Source organism: Dermacentor albipictus, chromosome 1 (assembly GCF_038994185.2).
Source record: "Dermacentor albipictus isolate Rhodes 1998 colony chromosome 1, USDA_Dalb.pri_finalv2, whole genome shotgun sequence".
In the NCBI taxonomy this organism is placed as follows: Eukaryota; Metazoa; Arthropoda; class Arachnida; order Ixodida; family Ixodidae; genus Dermacentor; species Dermacentor albipictus.
This window is the reverse complement of record NC_091821.1, coordinates 404881148-404906069: the sequence shown is the minus strand read 5'-3', so window position 1 is coordinate 404906069 and position 24922 is coordinate 404881148. Positions and strand designations below refer to the sequence as shown.

At 46.2% G+C, this 24922-nt stretch overlaps 1 protein-coding gene and 1 long non-coding RNA gene across 11 annotated transcripts in view; one reads left to right on the top strand and one right to left on the bottom strand.

Moving 5' to 3' along the window:
• LOC135903592 (uncharacterized) overlaps positions 1-24922 on the top strand; it is a 133394-nt gene that overhangs the window by 33646 nt on the left and 74826 nt on the right. Inside the window, exon 2 of the long non-coding RNA XR_010564853.1 lies at positions 4073-4246. This is a non-coding gene — a long non-coding RNA (uncharacterized lncRNA). The remainder of the gene's footprint in view (positions 1-4072; positions 4247-24922) is intronic.
• Positions 707-24922, bottom strand: part of LOC135903595 (uncharacterized) — a 1541440-nt gene continuing 1517224 nt past the window's right edge. For 9 of the 10 annotated variants that reach the window (XM_070532127.1, XM_070532122.1, XM_070532125.1 and 6 more), the window contains 2 exons: positions 3311-3808; positions 707-2606 (listed from right to left, as the gene is read on the bottom strand). In XM_070532127.1, coding sequence (XP_070388228.1) covers positions 1890-2606; positions 3311-3784 — 1191 coding nt within the window. In that variant the 5' untranslated portion in view covers positions 3785-3808 and the 3' untranslated portion in view covers positions 707-1889. Of the gene's footprint in view, positions 2607-3310; positions 3809-3956; positions 4065-24922 lie in introns of those variants that run through there. The other variant, XM_065433909.1, reaches the window with a different exon arrangement.

The window sequence follows — 24922 nt, the reverse complement described above, 5'->3', positions numbered from 1 at the left end:
GACTCTTGTGTCATTTTCTGTATTATTTTACTCTCCATTCTTTTTTTGCTTCTCCTTACTATTAGTATTCTTTCTTTAAGCGTTCAAATGTAAAAATGTGTTCCTACCCTTGTGCTTGGGACCTCGTTGGGCCCTAGGTGTGAGAACGGTATAGTTCAAGTGCGTGTTACAGGTCCCGGAGCCCTCTACCCGAACTCCACAGGGGTGTGTGGCATTGTGCTTTGTCCTTTTCTGTACCATCACCAGGATGGGCTCATATTTTTGTTTATTTTGACGCAGAACAATGTACATGGAAACCCAGCCACAAGCAGCTTCGCTGTATAAAATCCGGAGAGATATACGCACAGGCCACACATACGAAGGAATATTTGTGTTGCCGTTGTGTGTGTGTGCGCCTTTGTTTCGGATATGAGTTTCTGATTTCATTGTTATTGTCTTCATGACAATATCACGAAATTTGCTTTCGAAGCAAGGAAAGTGCGGATACAGGAAAGCGATGAAGTTGCAGAACATATTTTTATTATGAGGCTATGAAAAACCTAACATTTAGCATAAATGGGCAAGCCTTTCATTACAAAAACGCATAATGACATTATGACAATATCACGAAATTTGCTTTCGAAGCAAGGAAAGTGCGGATACAGGAAAGCGATGAAGTTGCAGAACATATTTTTATTATGAGGCTATGAAAAAAAACGCATAATGACATTATGACAATATCACGAAATTTGCTTTCGAAGCAAGGAAAGTGCGGATACAGGAAAGCGATGAAGTTGCAGAACATATTTTTATTATGAGGCTATGAAAAACCTAACATTTAGCATAAATGGGCAAGCCTTTCATTACAAAAACGCATAATACTCTTTAATGTGCTCATACGGAATGTATTAACTCTATTATTAGCAGCCTTCTCTTGCTGGATAGCTTGGAATCAAAATGTCAGTTCTGAGAAACTACTAAAAAACTCATTCACGCGCGTATTGTGCATAGATCTACAATGACGGTCACATTAAAACATGAAGTCGAGAAGAACAGTTGGCTTCGTATAGAAGAAACTGGTAAGTAAAAGCACGAAGCGCCCAAAAATATTAAAACTCATTGAACTTGTTTTATCACTTATAAATTATATTCTTAGGTTATAAGAAAACGTGTGTTCGGTATATATTAGTGCTTTAACGTCCACTTTACGCGTCATTCCGTCTCTGTTAATACAAGGTTTCCCAGAGCATGGAAGATTACATGCTTAATGATAACTTATTATGTATTATACACTTAGTATGCAGCTCTTGAAGAGGCGAGAAATATTTTTTTAAAGTGCTACTAGCAGTTGAAAAATGATATTAACGTGCACAATGCGCTCGCTTCGATTACAAAAAGGTGGGCGTCTAAGTAGGCCCATCTCGGCAGCGCACTTCGGAAGTTACTGCAGTCCATTTTGTAAATATTACATGCATACAAACCCCCTTGATTTATCCGCGATAGATGTGTTCTGCTGATCGCTATGGGTAATTGAATTTAGAACGATTTCTAAACGATTCTGACCTCGTAGTTCCGGAATCTCACATGCGCAGACGGCCGCGAACTCGGCTAAGTTAACTCTATAGGCGTTTCGACGACCTCGGACAGCACTTAAAACGAGAATGGGGCAAAATAAGGGTGAACTGGTTGCTTCGCTCATGCGAAAGGCGACGAGACACGGTGTACTTTCATCTTGCGCTGCATCGAAAGGCTGAGTCATCGAGAGTGGATAAGTTCACTCTACTGAGCTACAGCCGCCGTGTGATGAATAAAAATTCATGAGTCACGTTACCAAAAGGAACTTCGTTTCCTCGGGACATTTTTTTTTCGATTTCGTCCTAACACGGCGTTTTCAAGGCTGACAAGGTCTTTTAGCGACTTTTAGCTTTGTAGTGATAACCAGCTAGTTTTGGGGGATGGTTGGGCTGTAGCGCGACTACTGCGAGTGTCGCATGGGCACCGTTGCCACCAGAGGAAGTGGGAGCCGTCGGAACCTTAGTGGCCACGACTCCCGCAGCATTGCGAGAAGTTCCGCTAACGTCCGTGTCGACAAGGGTAGTGTGACCACCCACCACTACGGGGCTCGCACTATTAACCACTGTCGTTGGTGGCCTTTGAAAACGAGCGATCGTTCCTCCAAGGTGGACTCGAGGTGGTGCAGCAACCGTTCGATGCCCACCACTTGCTTCTTCCAAGAAAGGTATGGTTGGAGAAATGATGGCTGGATGGGGCTTGACCTGGCTCACAAATACCGCCCTTCCTGCAACTGGCGTCCACTCATGGCTGCTCGCCTTGACAAGCAAGTCACCTCGCTGAGATCTGATGACGCCTGCGCTGACTGTCACGGGCTTGGAGTCGTAGACTGCGCCAGCCGGTGCCGAGGAAGCCGTGCCGGGTTCATTGGTGCGAATGTGAGCACGGAAGCCATTGGCGTCCGCTACGTAGTCCACCTGGCGCGAGATGCCGTTGGCGTCGGTGTAGCCGTAAGAACCACGCTTGTTGTTATGCGCGTCGCTGGTCTCATGCCGGTACTGCGTGTTGCCGAACTCGTCCTTAATATCATAGCCGAATTCGTACGGATGCGGCGGCTGCGAAAGTGCCAGGGAAACAATAGCAAAAATACATTAAAACACGTGTAGCACTTCGCGTGACGTGATAAAAGCGCACGTGCTGGAAGTTACGCGCTTCCACACACGCACACACACACACACACACACACACACACGCACACGCACACACGCACACACGCACACACGCACACTCACACACACACACACACGCACGTACACGTACACACACACACACGCACGCACGCACGCACACTTACACACACACACACACACGCAACCACGCATGCACACGCATGCACACGCACACACAGAGATCGCGCGTGTGCTACTGATCAAGCGCAGCAAGGAAGTATGCTACATAGTTACTTTGCATAATATCAACAGTTGCTATAATCAGCTATTTGCATGTCGGCCAGCGGTAGCCGATAGATATTGTTACGTAGGAAGACGTAATGCTTATTACTTATTTGTAACTTCACGTTTCGTGCAGGGCAGCAGCGTACGATAAGATGTCACAAATCATTCTCCCTTTCCCTTCGCGGATACTGAAGCTCACCGCGAGAGAGAAAGCGGCGGTCAATCATAAGGTACCAATGCGTTGCTAGCCACCTTCTTGAAACATGATTCACGTAACAGAAGGGAGTTTTTTGTTTCGCTCTATGGGCAGCCTAGTGCCAGCGCATACTCATAAGAACTTCAAATGGCAAATCTAGCTTACTCACGTAGACGGGCTCGGAATTCGAACCCGGCAGCACCTTGGTGATGACAGGAATCCGTGGCACGAAAGCTCGCACTGCTGGTCTACCTCCCACTATGGCACCACCCACGGCAGGGACCCGATGACCCAATTTAACAGTGAAAGACGGAAGCGGGCCGAAAGTACTGTGTGATGTGTGCAGCGGATGGTGCGATACCGGAACGATGGGTGGACGTGTGAAGACGACAGGGGTTATTCCACCGGCGTGTGTGTCCGTGGATGGGGGAGCCAGCGGGTACGATGGAAGCGGGTACCTCTCGAGCACCGGTGGGACCCCGTGGAATGTTCCAGCGGCCAAGTTCGGTGGCGGTAATGTGTCAGCCCTTGTGGTTGCAGAAAGGCCTAGTGGCCTCAGTGGAAGTATCCGTGGCACGATGGCTCCATGTATTCGGGGAAGGACGAAGCCAGAGCGCACGGGGTAGCCGGCTCGTACGGTCATGGCTACGCAATGACTCAGCAGAATCTGCGAAGAGAAGTCCGCGTTTTGGGGACATAAATTTTTCTTCTATCCAACCCCCATGTCATGCTCACGACTAAACATCTGCCACCCGCATTAGCAGTTTTATATCCGCGATGTTTTAAGCAGGAAAAGAATAGTTCGACACACTTACCAAAGCTAGCATGACCTGCTTCCTGAAACCCATCCGGTGCCGCGCGCTTGTCGAGTGGCCATATTGCGGAGCGTTCATTGTGCATTTATATAACGGCAGCGTCCTCCTCCTTCCAGGGCACCACGGAGACGTCAGGATTGAGGACAATGGCACTGGGACTACCCGCTGTTCTTCAGCTCTGCAAAGTAGCTGAGAAACCTCGCTTCCTTCTTGCCCCTGACTGAGCGGCTGAAGGCAGCGGAAGCCTCGAAGCGACGGGACCACCTGATCCACTTCAGCCGCCACGCCCAGTAAGGAACATCGGCGTCTTCACGCGGATCGGCCGCTACACTCTGTGCTCCCCTCAAACGAACCCCGCTGTTTCACTTTCACCTCTGCGGTTGCTTTGCTTTCTTTCGTTCACTGTGTGGCGGGGTGGGTAGCCGGAGGGTACTTGTTGTATATAAGTGTTCGAAGCCCGTTAGTGCCGGATTGTGCCTCAACCCATAGTTTCAGATGAGCGGGGAGGCGCACTTGGCCTCGAGGTAATAACCTACAGTTTGGTGCTTATGCGAGTGCCATTAGAAGCCGGGGGCCCAATTGATTGTCTCGTCGTATTGCTACATTCAGCTCTTGCGAGAATCCTCTATGACGGCCTACGCGCCTCTGAGCACCTGAGCGAAACATCGTACTGTTCAACCTAAGAAAAAGGTGCACTGTAAAAAGATGTGAAACATTTTCCAACCGATTGGAACCTAAACTTATTATTTTTTAACATGAGGTTCAGTGCAATACGGAGAATATAGATGTGCGCAATCGAATATTAGGATGTTTCCTGGGCTTGGAAGGCCCACTTATGTACACAGTGCATTTAGGTGGTCGCGCTATAAACCGTCATGCTGATTTAAACCAGGGAACGAATTCTTCCCCCAAATGGTGGCTGCTTAAATACCGAGTTTAGGAAATATCAGCTCGAAATTGGGTAATACAAGATTGACTCACAAAAAAGAATGTGGTTGAGAGGGAACGAAAAGGTTTGCTTACTGCACTGTCAGTGTCATACACGCGTTTGACACCTATCAGTGAGCTGTCTGGAAAAGAGAGGAGAAAAAGAGAAAAGGTGATGCAGAGAACGACTGGAAGAATATGCTTTCAAGTTCCCCGTCTACTGTATTTGTTGCTTCTCCGTTGACACATTGCTACGTAAGTATGCAGTGATGATATAGGCAGAAGAAATCGTTGGCGCTCTTTCTACGCACGATGCATTGTATCCATGGCGTTGTCGGTGTCATTAAATCTGCACGTGCAAAGCTGAACGTAGTCGACATCGCAGCTTTGCAGTCGATTGTTAGTCGCAATGATGAAGCAACAACAGCCACCATGTGATTATAGTTTGCAGATGACTGTGACAAATGGGGGACAGGACGTTCAGCACAACACGACGTGAGGTCGTCCTAAGTTTAATAAATCATTATCAAGAAAAATTAGAGGGGAGACGGCTACGGCAGATCGCCCCACTGGGGCTAAGTTGGATTGGTCAGCGGATCAGCAGACAAGTTTGTTCAAATCTCTTAAATGTATTTCTTGTGCGCGCAGTTCCAGCTCCTTCAGTTTGTTTACTAAATATTGCTTCGTTTTGGTCTACCGCTGCTGCCTCTTCCTGGTGAGGACGACATCAAACCATTTCAAAGAAGCTGAGTAGCTTCAGCGTTGAGTTATTGTGTCTTCGGATTCTTGAACGTATGCAGCCTGGCCACCATGATATTAACTAGCGAACAACGCCCATGCACCAGAGTGTCAGCGCAGACAAGGAGACATTGTTCGACGTTATGATTCTGTCTCGTTTGTATCCTTTTCGGTCACGGTGTACACACTTCTGCACGCGATTTCTTACTTTAGGTTTCTGACTTCAACGGCAAATCCCCGGACATTGAGTTGTTGGTTCAATGAACCACCGGCTTTCTTAGTGTTACTTCTGTTTACTTGAAACTACAAACTATTTCGGATCCTGCAGCAGTCGAATTTATCTTGCGATATCTTTGCGAAAAAAAAACGCTATGTGACAGAATATACAATGAATCAAAATTTTATTGCTCTGTAATTACGAGACCTGCACGAAAACTTATTGCGCGAGCTTGGCTTAGGGTCACTGTAGTATGCTGCTCCTCGGAATAAAAAAAATGTAACCTTGATATAATTGAAAGCGCATGTTATTTTGCGACTTCTGGGCATGCTTTTGTGTGCGACTGAACGATTTCTAACGATGATGCGGCCGGTGTTCAGGATTTTCACCGAAACGCTTTGCGAGAATTTTATTTATATTCACAAATTCGGAAAAGAGCCCAGAGGTGAACCATATCATCTATATTCTCCTGTTCTCTTCCACGTTTCCATTAGTGAAACAATCATTTCTTCAGCTCTAATTACATCTGATGCCTCCTTCCAGATTTGCAGGATTGTCGATTTGAGGTTTACACAATGGATTGCTCGCCAGCTGCCTTTTATTTGTTGGTTTCTAGGACGACGTTTTCAAATTTGCGTGAGCAAGTGCTATATGGCTCGAGTTGCGCCTAGCACGACCTAGTTTCATCTATCTTCCCTTGAAAACCAAAACACTGCGTGTTTTGTTGAATTCAGTTCGTGCAGATTTTTTGATGCCGACCAGGCCAAGACCTTGTTCACGGGACAAACTCACACGTCCGCTCTTCTGCATTATGCAAAGTCGACAAAAGACGACACCATAACCTCAGTTCCGCATCCCCGAGTGATTGACGCCAACTCCAGTAAAATCCGCAGTCGGTTAGTCTCGCAAGAAGACACACATTAGACTTTCAAATTGCTCTGCGCTGTGGTTTTTGCGTACATCGATATGAGTCACCGCAAGATCAGCTCAGTCTCGCAGTAGGGTCTTGCGCACGCATGAGGTGGTGGTCTTGCACTGTTGCTTGACTGTGCTGCTTAGGGCGTGACTTTACTGGCCGCTTTCAATCGCTAGATTTGTTGTTCGGTCACAGCCTTCTCTCATTTCAAGTATTTCGTTTCGTTTCGAAACATCCCCATGAGGGCGGGCTGCAGCAAACAAGGAAACAAAAAATTATATTTGCATCAAGCCCTCGGCAATGCGAACAAAATCACATTGTATCACTATATGATTAAGAAAGTACTGATTTCTTGCACAGTTTGTTCGGACTCCTTTTCTTATTGTCAGAAGGCAGAAAAGTCACCCGTTCGCGTGAATACACCTTCATCATATGGAAGAAACGCGAAACAACAACTCGGCAAAATGTAAATGGACACTGCAACGATCCTGCTGCTCATGCTTTTATCCCCTGGCCCTGAGTCAATTATGAAACATTCTCGGAGGGCTTTTTTTTAAGTCCCTCGCCCCACCTGAGATTCCACATTTACACTAAGGGCTATGATACAATGGCTGCACAACACTGAAGAGCACACAATATTTTAATTATGCTGCTCTGCTCATGGCTAGCCTTCATAGCACCATTATGCAAAAAAGTGAGGCGTGCAGACTGGACACAAGAGTAGAGAAGTGGAAAACCCGAACGCCGACTATCAGCTGAAGGGAGCAGTGAGGCGAAATAAAAGAAAGAATGCGCAAAACTCATCTGCGGAAGCTCAGGAATGGTATCACCACGTGTCAGTCGGGTACAAGTGTCAGTCTACGTGAGAGATAGCTGTTAAGGCACCTAATCTCTTCCTTATGTACAGTAATCAAAGGCTGACTCACGCACGCACTTCCACCGTTATAGATATACCATGCCTCTACCATAAGACGCGTATCTTCATTCTTATGCCTGTAAAATTTTCGCGGATTCATCTAACTCTGGCGTGCAGTTATTATATAGTGTCGATATAGTTATTATTATAGTGCCTTTACCAATACATTCGCTCTGTACGATACAGATTAACACGGGTAACTCAAGCGTTTGTTCTAAACATATACGCCATTGAAGCACAATTTGTCCCATTTGTCTCGCTACATAAAGCTAAACTTCAAATACCGAGTTGTGCAACTTCATTTAGCCGCACATTTTGAAGGTTTAACGTTCAAGAAAAAGCTGAGAGTCGAATGTAGGATGTTTGTCAGCACTTCTGAAATGGTGTCCAAATAAAAGGCCTCGCCTTGCAAGAGCCAATGAACGCCAGTACCCAACGCGGCGCCGATGGAGTGCTTGAAAATTTTTGCCTTACATTTTCTTCGGCATTCTTGGATATGTTCCCTGTAAATTTATGCCAGAGTATGAGAATATTAACGCGCAATATTGTTGAAATATTCTCAGTACTCTGCAGATAAGATTAGTTCTGCTACTGAGGCCACCAAGGGTCAAATTCAGAGTTGAAGTCGGCATTGGCTTCAAAAAACTGTTCTAGCATAAGTACGTTTTAGTAAATACAGAGCTGGCTGGCTGGCTGGCTGGCTGGATGGATGGATGGATGGATGGATGGATGGATGGATGGATGGATGGATGGATGGATGGATGGATGGATGGATGGATGGATGGATGGATGGATGGATGGATGGATGGATGGATGGATGGATGGATGGATGGATGGATGGATGGATGGATGGATGGATGGGTAGGTGGGTGGGTGGGTGAGTGAATGGGTTGATGGATGGATGGATGAATGGGTAGGTGGGTGGGTGGGTGAGTGGGTGGGTTGATGGATGGATGGATGGATGGATGGATGGATGGATGGATGGATGGATGGATGGATGGATGGATGGATGGATGGATGGATGGATGGATGGATTGGATGGATGGATGGATGGACGGTTGCTATGAACGTGCCCTTTGATACGGGGAGGTGGGTTGCGCCACCTCCTCGCTCTTGTAATTTTGCCTATTGTCCAACATATATTTAAAACGGAAGAAAAACATACAAACAAAAAAGAAAAAAAAAACTGAATTCCCAGCATCAAGCTTTCTTAACCAACATAGGCAAATTTGTTTATCCATGTACTTAGATTTAAGTGCACGTTAAAGAGCTCCAGGTTGTCCAAACTATTCCGGAGTGCCGCCTAAGGCTTACCTCATAATCAGATCGTGCTTTTGGCACATAAAAGTCCATAATTTTAAGCTTTCCGTACGCCTCCCTTGTTTCTGATCCTGCTATTTTTCTGCCACCAAACTTTCGGTCGAGGCTTACCAATCTCTATAGGGGACATCTTTACTTTCCCCCTGCTATCGTTGAGTCTAAGGACTTCTAGGAGGCCGGACAAGCCTAAACCGACCACTGGGTAGATATATTCCCATACTAATAAAATATGTTCCATTGTTTCCGTAGCTTCACAGCAGCATGCGCATGCTTCTTCTTCCTTGTAGTACCTCCTTTTATAAGTACACGGTCTAAAACACCTTGATCTCGCATCGAAAAGCAAAGAGCTCCCTTAGAGTTATAAATTGTTGCTTTCCTGATTTCGTTTTTCCTCTTAAGCAGTTACTCAAAACAGTTTTTTTTTGACATTGTGACCATCCATGATATTGCGTCAGCCCCTGACTTTGTGTTTGATGTTTTTTGTTGCCATGTTACTTACTATAACGGTCGCATATTTTCTGGCATATTTTTTGGTTCATATTTTGTTTTTCGTCCACTGCGAATCCACCCTGATCATCAAGTGTGCGCCTTCTTACGGAGGGCTGTAAAATGGCATATTTTATTTTCCAAAGCCATTTCATACAATAGCGAATCAATTTCTGAACCCATACCAGCGAGTGGTTGGCATTGCTCGCATTGACAGAAACCTTAGATTTGTCCTACAGAAATCTGCGGACCACATGAACTGTGGGAATCCGATTAAGTGAAGCTTTCATTGGTGTTTGTGAAGATTGGTATTGAGATCACATGACCCCGATAGACATCTCAACTGAGACTGGGAACCGCCTCGCTCAACATAAGCATATTGCGCTAGATTATGCACATGGCTCGAATGACGACGAAGAAATGACAACGATGGAACGACCACGATGGCATGAAGTACTTATAAAATGACGCTACAAAAGGACGATGAAATACTGAAGTCACGACAGCTATGGTATCAAGACGTTGGTGTGAGGACGAGGATGTGATGATGATGGCATACGACCATTGTATGCACAGGATTGTTTGACGATGACGGGACTCCGGCAAGCATGTTATGACGACGCTGGTGTGACGACGGTGGTATGACGATAATGGCGTAGTGACTGCATGCGTACCATGGAATGACGACGCCGAAGTCAGACGACGCCGACGCCGAATATGGTATAACGAAGCTTGTGTGACGTCGACGACGTTAGGGTAATGTGATGTCAATGCTGGAATGATGCCGATGGTGTGATCACGTCACGAGGATGACATACCATGAAGTCTGTACTAGAGCGCAATAGCATGCGTGGAAGTCAACCAGTGCGCATGTGCAACACGCCCACTACTTATCGCAGGGCTCCTGATATACTCGGCTGCGTTTCGGAATAAAGTGCTTTTTGTTACCTGCTACTCGTCTCGCTTACATGGTGTCAGAAGTGGGCAAGGCAGTTAGTTCCTGCCCGTGCGGCAAGTTTTGCCGTAGGATCACAGCTTAACACCAGTAATACAGCAGTATTAATTCCCATGTAGGAGGCAAGTGTTCATCCAGAACGATAACCATGAGCCACGACGATGAATTCGACTCTACTACCACCGCCCAAGCTGCTCGACCTTACTGGCGACATTTTCCACAACTGGAACGTCTGGAAAAGCGAGTTCGAGCTTTTTGCAACAGGGACAAGGCTGAGTCTACAGCCCCAGGATGATCAGACCACTGCATTCTTAATGACTATCGGTGAAGATGCAAGGCGTGTTTACTGCACCTTCAAGTTTGAAAACGAGGAGCAGAAGAATTATCGCAAAGTTTTAATGCAGAAGTTGGAAGAACATTACAGACCAGTTACAAATCTAACCTACCACAAGTTTCTGTTTGGCTCCAGGAACCAGCGCGAGGGCGAGTCATTTAACGAATGGCTCACAGAACTGAAGACTCTAGCTGCGTAGTCTGAATTTGGCGAGATTGAAGATAGACTTCTACGCAGCAGAATAATCCTTGGAAAAAGAGACAAAGAACTGCAACAGGGACATATTTCTGAGAATTCCAACTACAGAAAAACGGTTTAGATTTGCCTTGCTAAAGAACAGAGCAAAGAACAGGTCGCTGAAATCCGAGGCAACCAGGGTGGCAGCACGTCTTTTGAATCGGAAATGAACATTGACGCTGTAAAAGGAAAGACGGCCACCTGCCCGAAATGCGGCTTACAACATCAAAAGGCGGCAAGATGTCCAGCAATAGGGAGGTATTGCAAAAATTGTAATGACCAAAACCATTTTGCTAGTGTTTGCCACGCACGAAGCTCGAAAACGCGGACAGAAAGACGGCACGTGCGACAGGTGGAAATGACTGGCGACGAAGATGGAGCTGGCGACGAGCATACTTCCTTCAAGCGTTGGAAGTTCAAGCGGTCACGAGTGATGAGCACTGGGTGTCAGTGTTAAATGTGGCTGGTATCATGGCCAAATGTAAAACAGACACAGGAGCGAACTGTTGTGTTATGCCAGAAACGGTCTGTCGAAGGTTATCCGCGGCGCCAGCGCAGAACTGTTGCGCAATCTTGCGTACGTTTTTCGGCCACACAGAACAAGCAATCGGGAAGATAAACCTCTTCGTCCCTAATAAGACTCGAAGCACCGTGGTTACGTTTTTCGTTGCTGTCCAGGATGTAGCAGTTAGATTAAGCGGACACGTCGCTGAGAAACTGGGCTTGATAAAACGCATAGATGCCATCAACCAAGTGTCCGAAATCCTCATATCTGGCTTTGAAGACATCTTCCAGGTTCTAGGGCCCAAACAATGAAACGTTCCTTTCCTTCGAGCGCTTCCTAACCTTACGTGAGGCCTCCTTACAGCGAAGGACCGATGGAGGAAGCAAGCATACTCTGAAAGCTCCCTTCACCCGTCCTCACGTAAGGAGTGGTTGCCGCCATGCCTGGGTTCGAGATTATCTCTTAAAAACTTTAGGCGAACACCAGAACACCACTATTCAATAAAAGAGGTTGTATCGTCACACAATCTTTAAGTTGATGAGCTAATATAGAGAAGCGTGAACGCTTTTTTCTAGTTTTGTTTACTAAACCTAAAGAAGTAGCGCATTACAGTGCGAAACTTGATGTGCTCCAGCAACGCTGGCATGCCGGCGTCGTGCAACGCCTAGCAACGCCTAGCAACGCTTCCATGCCACACGCGTCACTGAAACGAACGTGCCTGGCAAAACGTACCGTGCTCGCGCTTCTCCTAAGGTGGGCGACAGCGCGCATGCGCAAGCGAATGCCACGTGGTTAAGCAGTGAGGTGAAGCGCTCATTCAGGGCCAGGAGTGGCGTAAGGACGCATGAAGGTAGCTTTGGAGCTACCTTATGCTGAGGAAGCACCAAGGAAGCCTTCACCGATGGCCCCTCAGTAAGGAAGCTTTCAGAGTGACATAAAGTAGCCTCACCGCAATGAAGGCTTCCTTAGTGAGGTAAGGAAGATTTCATTGTTTGGCTCCTTATGCTGAGGAAGTACCAAGGAAGCCTTCACCGAGGGCGCCTCAGTAAGGAAGCTTTCAGAGTGACATAAGGTAGCCTCACTGCAATGGAGGCTTCCTTACTGAGGTAAGGAAGATTTCATTGTCTGGCCCTAGGACAACGTAAGGGCATCGCCTGCAGCTGAAGCCCGATGTACGACCAACCATAAAACCAGCGAGGAGAATTCCCGTCGCCCTCCAAGAGCCCGTGAAAGCGAAGCTCGACGAGATGGAACGCGACGGTGTAATTGCAAAGATGTCAGAGTCTTGCTCGGGGTGTAGCTATATGGTCGTAGTACTGAAAAAGGATAAGGTACGCATATGTTTGGATCCTTCCGACTTAAACAAGGCGATTTTGCGGGAGCATTACCACATGCCTACATTGGAAGACATACTGCCGCGGCTGCAAGGAGGAGGAGGGGAATAAGGTTTTATTGCACAACCAGCACTTTATGATGGCCGGGCCTAAGCCTCCCATGAAGAGACGTCGATGGCTTGTCTCGCCGCCACCTCGCGGGCGTGCTGAGTCGCCCAGGCTTGGTCGTCGAGGGCGGAGCTCCGCAGAGCCTCATGCAATCTCGACGAGAGGGTCGTGGTTTAACCGGGTGAATGCCATAACCATAACCGCAACCGTAAGCGTAACTGGGTGAATGCCATAGCACCGGTAGTTGGGGGTAGTGTAGACGTCTGGGAATATAAGGTGGAGGCGGGTGTGTGAAGGGTACGTGTTTGTTTGTAGCAGACGCAGGATGGTAGCCTGCGCCAGGCTGAACTTGCTGCAAGGAGCCAAATACTTTTCCACCCTCGATGCCGCGTCAGGGTTCTGGCAAATAACCCTCGACGAAGAAAGTTCGCGCGTTTGCACCATGAGCACGCCGTTCGGAAGGTACAGATTTCTGTGCATGCCATTCGGCGTCCCATCAGCGCCAGAGGTTTTTCAACGCGCCATGCGCGAGGTCGTTGGAAGCTTCGCTGGCGTAGCTGTCGTAATGGACGAAATATTGGTCTTTAAAAGAGAAGGCAGGAGCATGACACGAACTTCACCGCCTTGCTTGAACGCTGTAGGGAACGTAATCTAAAGCTCAATAAAAAGAAGTGCCCATTCTTGCAGGCCAGCGTACGTTACATCGACCACTTCCTCGCCGCTGAAGGACTGTCACTGCACCCAGACAGAGTTCAAGACATCATGCAAGTTCCACCGCCGAAGAACCGTAAGGAGCTTCAAGTGTTCCTTGGAATGATACTTTGTATCTCGGTTCATCCCAAACCTGTCGGTCGCATCTGCACCTATTCGGGAGCTGCTTAAGAAGGACGTCGCTTGGACGTGGACAGAAGTGCAGGAAAACAGTTTCCAAAAGTTACGAGCTTGTCTTGCCACACCATCAGTCCTAGCATATTTTGACCAGTCCAAGCCAGTGAAACTGTCCGTGGCCGCGAGCCAGTGCGGAGCAGTCATTTTGCAAGATAACCACTCCGTTGCCTATTCGTCCCGCTCCTTAAATGCCACACAACATTGGTATGCACAAATTTAAAAGGAAACCCTAGCCATAGTTCATGGCTGCATGAAATTCAAGGACGACATACTCGGACAACCACTAGTCACGGTAGAATCCGACCACCGACCACTGGAATAGATTTTCAATAAACCACTTTGCGATTGCCCTCTTCGCCTTCATCGCATGCGCCTCACGCTTCAAAGACTCCCTGTCAGCGTGATATACAAACCGGGAAAGGAACTGTCTTTGGCCGATGCACTTTCGCGCTTTCCTTGCAAAACATATCTAGCGGTGAATGAAACCGAGCAATTTCAAGTCAATGTTGTCTCTTCGTTACCTGTTTCAGATCAACAGCTGCTCAGTATCAGAACGGAGACTGATAAGGACACCCTCATGACCGACCCCTGCAGTTACGCGAGTACAGAGCGGCCCAAAAGCAAGCAGCAGCTCCTAGATGCTTTAAAGCCATACTGGAGCTACCGTGATGAGCTACACGTCGAGGATGGGCTGCTTCTCAAAAGCAACAAGCTTGTAATTCCTCAATCAAAACGCAAGGAAGTTCTCGGCCTGCTCCACGCTGCACATTGTGGTGAAGACAAAATGAAGGCGAGAGCAAGGCAGGTACTGTACTGGCCAAACATGAACGCCAACATTTCTGATGTAGCGAAGCCATGGGCTTTTTGCGACAAGTACAAAAAAAGAAATGCAAAGCTGCCCTTGCTGAGCCACGAACTACCGAGTTTGCCATGGCAGTTTGACGGAGTCGATCTTTTTCACCACGAAGGCAATGATTACCTCATAGTGGTAGATTCTCACCCGTTCTTTTTTTTTTTCGAGGTTCGCATGCTCAATCGGACTACCACTGCTGCTGCTGCAATCAACGCAAGTGCAGAAATCTTCGTGACACATGGCATTCCCGCCAAACTGTGCAGTGACAACGGCCCTCCTTTCAACATTGCCGCTTTCCAAGCATTCACCAGTCAATTTAACATCAGCCACACAACTTCTAGCCCGTACCACCCGCGCGCCAACGGCTTGCCAGAGCATGTCGATCAGGAAGCTAAACATCTGCTAAACAAACGCCTGTTTTCCACCCTTGACTTTTACAGCGCGTTGTTGGAGTGGAGGAATACGTGCAGTCGCCAGCTCACAGGCTCATTGGACGTCACATCAGAAGCCAACTCCCGGTTCTCAACTGTCACCTGGAGCCCAAGACGATACCCACGGAAGCAGTTCGTCAGTGAGTACAAGAAATACGACATAAACATCTTTTCTATTACATCAGAATGACACGGGCTTTGCCAGACCTTCATAGAGGAAACCGTGTCCGTATACGACAAACACAGCAGAACGTGGACCCCGGCCATTGTAATTGGTCGTGCAGGGCCACCGCGATCCTACGTAGCGCATACAGACAGTGTACAGCAGTTACGCCGAACGAGAGAGCATTTCAGGGCCACAGACGCTGTTTAGCCTGCTAAGTCACAAACAGAAACCCGAAGACAGGCTACGCCAAGTACCCCAGCAGACGCAATTCAAGCACCACTTCGAAGAAGTGAACGGGTGCGCCAAGAGCCGCAACGTAATCCACTTCCAGAACGTAAATAGCAAAACAATCCTTGTTTGCAAATGAAAACGTTCATCAATGTTTCTTCTTTTTTTTCCTTCTTTTTTTTCCCCAAAGAAGGGAAGATGTACTGGCGCGCAATATCATGCCTGGAAGTCAACCAGTGCGCATGTGCAACACACCCACTACTTATCGCAGTGCTACTTATACACTCGGCTGTGTTTCGGTATAAAGTGCTTTTTGTTACCTGCTACTCGTCTGGCTTACAAAGACAATGGAATAATAACCACCAAATGACGACGACGGCTTCGAAATGGCGGCTTCATGACGACGATATGAACACGCAGCGACAGGGACAAAGTAGGAATGGCGGAAATGACACGATAAGACGACAGTGAATTGTCACTATGGCATGAAGGCGCTAACAGGACGACCACGTCGGCCGCATTGAATTCAAGCATTGAATTTCGTCTCCCATTCGCAACAATTATTGTCATCTCTATTTCATTATGCTGGCGAATACTGCATATTTAAGAACTTACGCAATCTATCCTGCACGGCCTGAATGACGACAATGCTTCCGTTAGTTATGCTTGCATAGCTAATTTAGCACTAGCTGTAAGTGGGACGGCTGCTGAAGTGGAGTCCGTCTGTTTGACACTCTCGCGGAACCCATAATCTACCTTAACTCATGGATTCACGAAACTAGGTATGGTCGTATTTCGTGTCTTGCTCTCGGGCACGCTCTATGTACTTAACTCGGGATACACAAAATGGTACTATTATTCAAGACTCCCAGATGAGCCATTATGAACTAGAATGCCAACATATACTGCGTGCAGTCTGACCTATAAGTTCCAATATTCAGAATATTTATGCTTCCAACGGTCCTTACCTTTACGTTGGTTTCTGGAAAGAGGCATTTTACGACATTCCGCGTAGTTGATGGCAATATTAGAGTTATAGCGAAAATGCTCAATGCATGCAGCGCCTCTGAAATACAGGACTAACAATCGAGTAATTAAATTCGAAATTTCAGTGCCATTTCTTTTTACTAGTAATTAGTTCATTGACACAAGTGGGAAATGTGCGCAGTAAAGTGTGGCAGGATACTAATGCTAATGCATTCCACTGGAAGTACGCTATGCGATGTGCTACAACTTTCAAAGTCTGCAAACGTTATTGTGTGAATTTTTTTTTACAATTTTCTGCGTTTTTTTGTTCCTTCTTTCATCTTTCATTCCCTTGACCCACCTTTCCAACACAGGGTAGCCAGCCGGTACATACACTGGCTAACCTACCTATATTTTTTTTCTTTTTGTCTTTCACATGAAATAGTCAACAGCACATGCTTGCCAATAATTGTTCTAACAGGTTTCAACTTGTCAGTGGAACAAACAAATAAAGGTGCATCGAAAATGCTTACTGCATTGAGTTAAAGGTTTAAATTAGCTTTTCATCTGCAAGTGTCTCATACAATAACGAATTATACGTACAGTTCTCGTAACAATGCGTACATTGCCAATGAAGGCCCGGACCTATTCTCTCGACACTGGTACACGGAAGTGGCAATACAGAAATAAGTGTCATTTAGATATGGCGCTTGGCGAACGCAGTCATTGTGACATGCCATCGTGCCGTAGAGGCTGTAGCGGTTTTACAAAACTAAGCCACTGAAAGAGGAAACTGATTTAACAACAGTGTCCCTGTTGAAGGTGAAGCGCTCATAAATAAGCTGACATCTTACTCGCCATGTCATATCCGGGACTTGCAAAAAGAGATAAATTAGTTATTCTAATGAGTTTATTGTTTCACGAAAAAATAGCGCATTCATTTAAGGCAGAGCTAGCTCCTTGCCGTCATCTAGCTGTTCTAAAGCAAAATTATGAAAGCAGAAGCTATATTAAATAACGCCAACATAAGCGCGGCCTGTTCTTATTCGGTTTAGACTATAACACAGGTACAGTTGCACGAATAGATTTTGTATTGCTATGCGTCCCAGCACGTAGGCCCTGAGATAATAATAGCATCTATATTTGTGGGTGTACAAAGTACCATCGCAGCTGTTATATAAAGCAACGACAATCATACCCCAAGCCAACCCAGGCAGGTAGACCTCCTTGTTAGTATTTAGGAGCTTGAGATGAATGCAACAATATGCATACCGCAAATCGGACACGTCAAGAGTGCACTCACGCCGCACAACCTCCTGAGAGACGTCACCGTGCCTTGATAGCTCTGTCGACTTTCTTAGTTTGCATCTGAAGGAAAGTTGACGTCAGTAGCTGCCCGATTACTACGTCAAAAAGGCGCAAGATGTTGCAAAGGTAGGTTCTGGAGATCCAGCGTGCGTAGAAGCTTTTATTCGCCATTTCAATTTAATGCGCTACGCTAAGAATCATGAAGACGGAACTAAACGTGGATGATGGCGCCCTGCTGCGAGAAGTGTCAGTGGCTGTCTCCCGCGTCCGCTTTCATTAATAACTGGCTGACCGGCATGTTGACACGCGAGTGGCCGCATGCCAGAGAAGAAAAATGAACCTGTTTCTTCCAACCTGCATATGGTCTTCTTTTTTCTTTTTTTTCAATTGGTCTTAACTGTAGATTTCCTGATGCTGACCCGTTGGACAACACAAGAGATGGAAATGGAAATAGTAACTTGTTTCTGATAAGGCTAATTTCTGCAGTAAAAGCAGCGGCGAAAGGGGCTTAAAGCTTTAAGCTAATTTCTCCTGTAAATAAATCAGAGAAAGCTCCGTTTGTCTTTTATAATTTGCATTGGCTAAGTGATTTCCTTCTAGCTACAATTTTAGGATAGCGGGTTACTTATTTTATTGTGTCAGTGAACAACATCACCGGCAATAGTTCATTCGAAACCATGGTGTCAGAGTCTTCAAGATATTGAAAACCGTTGCTCTTTTTATGGGAAAGTTTCCGTAAACCTTATGCCGGTGTCACACGACTGCTTTAGATCGCAATCTAGCTCTAACCGGATCGAAATTGCCGACCGCGATCGGTTTCCTCACGCAGGTTGCGCTAATGGACCAATCGCGACCGAGAAATTCGATCTGGATAAGACTTGTACGCGATCAAAACTGCACCATGTGACATCCGTATAAGATCTATCGCGCACGTGTCACAGACGCTGGAAGGTGCTCTGCACATGAAGGAGCACGAATTTGGGTGAGTAATGACGATTTGAAGAAAGGAAAAAATGGTGCCCAATGAGTTGTCTGTGCAGCCATGATGTAGAGTTGTGTCGTTGCGACGCTACGCGCACTACACCTCTTATCTTCATCTTTTTCTAAATTTGAATTCCACGTGTGATTGTTACCTACGCACACTGCTGTTGCATTTTAGTTTAGCTTAGATATTTTTCTTGCGTTTCTGTTTATCTTTTTTTGTAATCTACCATCACTATAATAATGCACTCTGTGCGCATTTATTGATCGTAATGAATAATAATTGGTGCTTTTGCCAGAGTAGATTGGTGGACAGTCCTGCAAACAGACTGCAAACCTCGCGAAAACAGCTAATAAAGAAAGCAGGCACAAATTCGGGCGTTTCTGGCATTCTGGATTTATTTACTGCGCAAACCATTTAATTGTCATAGCAAGGACTGCAAGTTGAGAAAGACGGCAACGTGGTGCGACTTAGACCCCTACACTGATGATGAGACGATGATAACGGCAAAGAGGCTCACGTGAATAAAAAAACATGGTTACAACAACGGCGATAGGACGTTGCCAAAGGGGCATCTTTTTCTGAGCAGCTGGTTTTTTTCTGGGCTCCTCAATCTCCCCTGAGGCAAATATAAGTGCCTGTCAATCCACAACACAGGTGCACTAAAATATTACTATGGAACATCCATTCTGAGCTATCAACTGCTACTCACTTGCGCAACTATCCCTTAAATTCTAATTACTTGACTTATGAGGTCATTCTTAGCCTGTACCAAACATGGCCCAACTACACGCGCTACGTCCACTGGGGATTTGCCTAAATCGGACTACTAGGCCCCACCCTGTTCAAACTCCCACACATTCGCCTCGGTCAGCATCCGCCAACAGCGATGAAGGGTGAATGTTCACAGTTGACATATGATGGCAGCTTGGGTACGAAACATCCTCAGATACGTGCAAGACACCTACGACAACAACGTGCAATAGGGTCCCACTCTGGTAACGGTTTACTTTTTGACCAAAATGTCAAAATCTCTTCAGACAAATGCCCACTGGTGGTGTCAACCCGCGGTCGACGGTAGCATTTACTCGAAACATCCATCAAAAGGCAGATCACATCCCATGCAACGACTCACAAATTTCTTGGAATAATCTTTAATGAAAACCTGTCACGAAGCCTTCACGTGGCTTTCATAAAAGCTCACCTGCCCGCAAATTGCGTGTTGTTCAAATTTTCAGGTGGAACATCTTGAGGATATCAATACATGCAATGTTGGAATATTGCAGGCCATTCTTTTTTTGGGGGGCTTTTTTGAGATGCAGCTTACCCGTAGTGACTAACTGCTGCAGTATAAATATGCATGCTCTAAAGGCTATTCAAGATCGTGCTTTCACATTTTGTTTTGCTTTTGCAATATTCGCAACAAATGCGTCAATATCGTCTCCCCTTTGCGACACTCATTTAACCAAATGAAGAAAAGATAGGGATGGATGAATGCATGAGATTTGCGCTGGCGATGTTAATATACCGATAGCTATTTGGAGGGCACTTCAGGCACATTTCTGCAGTCAGCGTTGCCGTTAAAATTAAATTATGGGGTTTTATGTGCCAAAAGCACTTTCTGATTATGAGGCACGCCGTAGTGGAGGACTCCGGAAATTTGGACCACATGGGGTTCTTTAACGTGCACCTAAATCTAAGTACACGGGTGTTTTCGCAGTTCGCCCCCATTGAAATGGGGCCGCCGTGGCCGGGATTCGATCCCGCGACCTCGTGCTCAGCAGCCTAACACCATAGCCACTGAGCATCCACGGCGGGTGCAGCGTTGCTGTGAGGTTCCTTATAAAGTTGAAAGGCGAAAAAAAATCGTCACTACGCGCCGTATGCTCTGTGTGCGAGTCAAAGAGTGCGTGGGTGAACCGGCAATCGCGGAGTCACCTCGTGCACGCAGCGGAGAAACGCAACGAGGAAGAGCACCGCTTTGCCCAAAGCTATGTGGGTAGGGTAGGGAGAAGGGGGGGGGGGGAGGGCGTGTTCTACCCCGGGCGGCGCGGGTGGCTGTGAGCGCTCGGCCGGGCCGCTGTAGCTTTAAAGCCATCTGCGACGGGTCCAGAGTCGACGCTGCACTGTGTTTTCGCGGCTTAGATCACGCTGATGCGAGTGGCAGCACGAAGGTCAATTCGCTCGCTGCTGCTGCCACGTTTCTTCACTGCAGCGTTTTGACAGCTAGTTTCTGCGGTCATCGAGTGAGTCGTGTTCATGTTTTCTTGTGTGCGCGTGACACAGTGCTTCTTGATTTAGTTAGTGTGCTTATCTTTACTGGATTATACGGCCGAGGAAACTACAATCGTTACTTCGTATAGCTGGCTACTAATTTGCTTTCGCAATCGGTGCTTTGCCTTCCGTGCGAAACTGCAACTTTTCCGAAGTGATAACGGTTATTTCACTATAGTACGTGACAAGGATGCAGAAGAGCCGAAGCCACGCTGTCAAAACCCTCTCGATGTTCCCTAAGCGATTGCGGATACAGCTGGATCATGCAGAGCCGAATAAGCTGCTTCGCCATCGGCTCCCTTATTCATCGTTCATATTTAACGTACACAAATGTCGCTGCCACCAACAGAGGAACTATTTTAGCTCTATACAGGGTGTCCGAACTATCGTGCACCAAAATTTGCATATATGCATATGCATATGCCACGTCATCATCATCATCATCATCATCAGCCTGGTCACGCCCACTGCAGGGCAAAGGCCTCTCCCATATTTCTCCAACAACCCCGGTCATGTACTAATTGTGGCCATGCGGTCCCTGCAAACTTCTTAATCTCATCCGCCCACCTAACTTTCTGCCGCCCCCTGCTACGCTTCCCTTCCCTTGGAATCCAGTCCGTAACCCTATATGCCACGTAGCTGGACTAAACCAAGACAATGTTGTTTGCCATCGCTTGGAGATACTCACATGGCAAACAACATCCATTACATAATTACATAATACATAATTACAGTTACATAATTACATATTAAACAACAGCCACATTACATAATTTTCCTAATTAATTATTCAGCTTCTCAAATATTATGATTAGATGAAAATTATTAATGATAAAATGTTGGAGCAATATAGAAAACTCCCGGTACAGCTTTTTGTTGCTCAAGACGTGCTACATAAGAGTGTTTTTCTCAACGACAAAGGTGCCCGCAAATACACGCAAAACTGGCCGCTCGAGGTACTTAGCGCGTATTCCCGGGCTTCTTTGACGCTGGGAAAAAACTTTTTTGAGCACGTGTTAAGCACCAGAAGGCTGCATCAAGATTTTTCCATGTTCCTCTACAATTTTTTTCATTGACGTTTTACATACAATTATAATATTCGACATGTTATTTAGTTAATTAAGAGTAATTATGTAATTAGAAAGAATGCAAAAAAATGTAATGAGCATCTCAAAGCAGCGGAAAACAACATTATCTTGGTTCGGCCCAGCTACGTGACATATGCATATTTCTAAATCTTGGTGCATGAAAGTTGGGACACCCTGTATAATGCTATCATTGCCCGAAGGTTGCAATACCTGTCACCTTACCTCCACAGTTTGATGCCTACTTCTGCGGCGACCGCAGCTGCGATCAAGAAGTATCATCGGTTAGTTGGGTCCTTGCCGGTGCTCGCGGAAATCCATTATTTAAGTTGAGCTGCTCGAAGGGGGGCTCCTTTCAAATCTCAAACGAGTTTAATCATGCCGCCTGTGCTGTGGGCTCATTTCGTGGCTAAAACTCATTTGTCATATTAAGTACCTTATCTGACCCGTAAAGAGAGTTTGCGGAAATTATACTTATGTCTAGTTTCACTGTAAGCTCCTTTTGAACGGCGCTGTGCCTCCAAAGTTAGGATTTTTGGTCTGGTGAGGTGCGTGCGAGGTTGGAACGTGTGGAGTCTAAGATAGCTGCACTTTAATGACAGGCGCATGCACATGAGCCAGCAAGCACACACGCGTTTGCTCATGTTCACACTAAAAAACGTGCAGTGCGCATCGACGGCTCGTTATTGTTCTGTTCGCATTGTTCAATGAATCGGGATTCATGGAGTGTTTCATACTGAAGTTTGCCTAACGATTCAGCGTTTTTGACGTTTGACATACGAAAACCCTGGCATTACTACTAAACTGCGAAGTGTGTGCAGCTGCGACGGCAACTGTGAAGCGCCGCGATAACATCATAGAACGATAACTGCTCTTCTAAAAGTTTCAAAGTTTTAAAGTTTCCATATACCTTAACAAAGGGGGCTTCACTGTCAAAATTAGTGGGATAATAACATCCAAGTTTCATTTGCCACAGTGGTGCCTCCACTGTACCATCATACATATATATATATATATATATATATATATATATATATATATATATATATATATACATATATATATATATATATATACATATATATATATGTATATATATATATATATATATATATATATATATATATATATATATACATCTGTGTATTTATATAACTGAATAAGCACGGAAGGCGCGATGAAAAGGATGTCACAACACAATCACAAAGATACTTTTGGCGGTGGTTACAGACTAGGCGACACTGTGGGCCGGCCACGCTTCAAAGCACACCGCGAACGCAATTCAGCGTTGCTTCTGCTGAAGCCTACAACGTTGCTTTAACCCCCAATAGAGCACTTCATACTTGCAGACTCCCTTAGCACCAGTCGTGAGTCTAGCGCTTAGAAAATGCTTTGAAAAATAACCTGCAATCGCCGCTCATTACAATATGAGAATATATATATTGCATAGCCGGGTGCTAGAATAATGCATCTTTAATGATGCGCTCGTAGATAAAGCGGAGCCTTGGCGTGAGCGTCCACGACGGCAAAGCTCCATTACAGCGAGGCACGGAGACAAATGGTCCGGCACTCGCCTCTCCCTGGGCGTTCACAAACTGCGACTTATAGACTGGAAACCTATCATCGGAGTGAGGTCTTCGGAGCATGCCTTGCCGTGCAACGACCTTCCCAGCACCCGTGGCTTCAAGGTGAAGGAAGAGATTTCCTATTGAAGTGCAGCTCGTATATCGTTCGCGGGACTTCTCTCGCGAAACCAGTCGTCGCGTGAGCGGGCGACATCCTGTAGCCTTGGCCTGGATGTTCTAATGAATTACTTGGCGCTCTAGCGTTCAATGAGGAGCATTGCGGAGGATGAGACTTCGCGCTCTGAGCTCTTCTGGCGTGCAGTCTTCGCGAATTCTATCGGTGCGATTGTTTTCTTACAATGAAACGCACTCCATTCTCGACGTCTATGCTTTCCTTCCCCCGTTTTCTTAAGACATGCTTACACGTGACACTGACATTCCGTACCAGGGGGTAACTACATTTGTAAATTTCGGTTTGAAGCTGCGGCTGGTATGTCGCAAGTGTATCGGTGCATAATTGAACTTTACGAATTAGAAGCACGTTAGATCGGCGAGCGTGCAATGAAGCACTTAGTGCACTGAAACGTAAGCAAGCACACGACTGAATGAGTTGCATGTGCGTTCACCTGTGCCCGCCACCTATTTCACACAATGAACAAAAACATTTATTTTTCTGTCCAATTCCTTCCTGAACAAGTGAATATATTTGCCCTTGCTTCTTTTTAAAAGACTATTTTTCTCAAAGAATTCATGTCCACCAAACATATTTATAAGTTGATGTTCTAATTTAATAGCCGGAAGTTGAATGACTGAACTAATGAATTATTTCACTGGCCAAAATCACAATTTTCTAATGAGGCACGGTGTAGTAGTAGACTCCTGATTAATTTTGACCATCAGGGTATCATTAACGTACCCCCAATATATACACTTGCGTATTCAGCCCCCAACAAAATTGGGCAACCGCAGCCGGGATTCGATCCCGCAGCCTCATGTGCCTCAGCGCAACGCCATAGCCACCCAGCCACCGCGGCGGGTTGGTATACTCCTCTTCAAGTAGTTCATGCGTGTCCTCTTCATAACTCTGAATTACTCTATGAACGAGAAGAAAATACTTAGCGGGCAATGAACAACGAACATTTAGCGATTAAACGGCATGATCCTCTACGTGGCAAATTTATTTGCAGAGGTCGGAGACCATGGACTAGAGTAAATGAGCTCCGACCG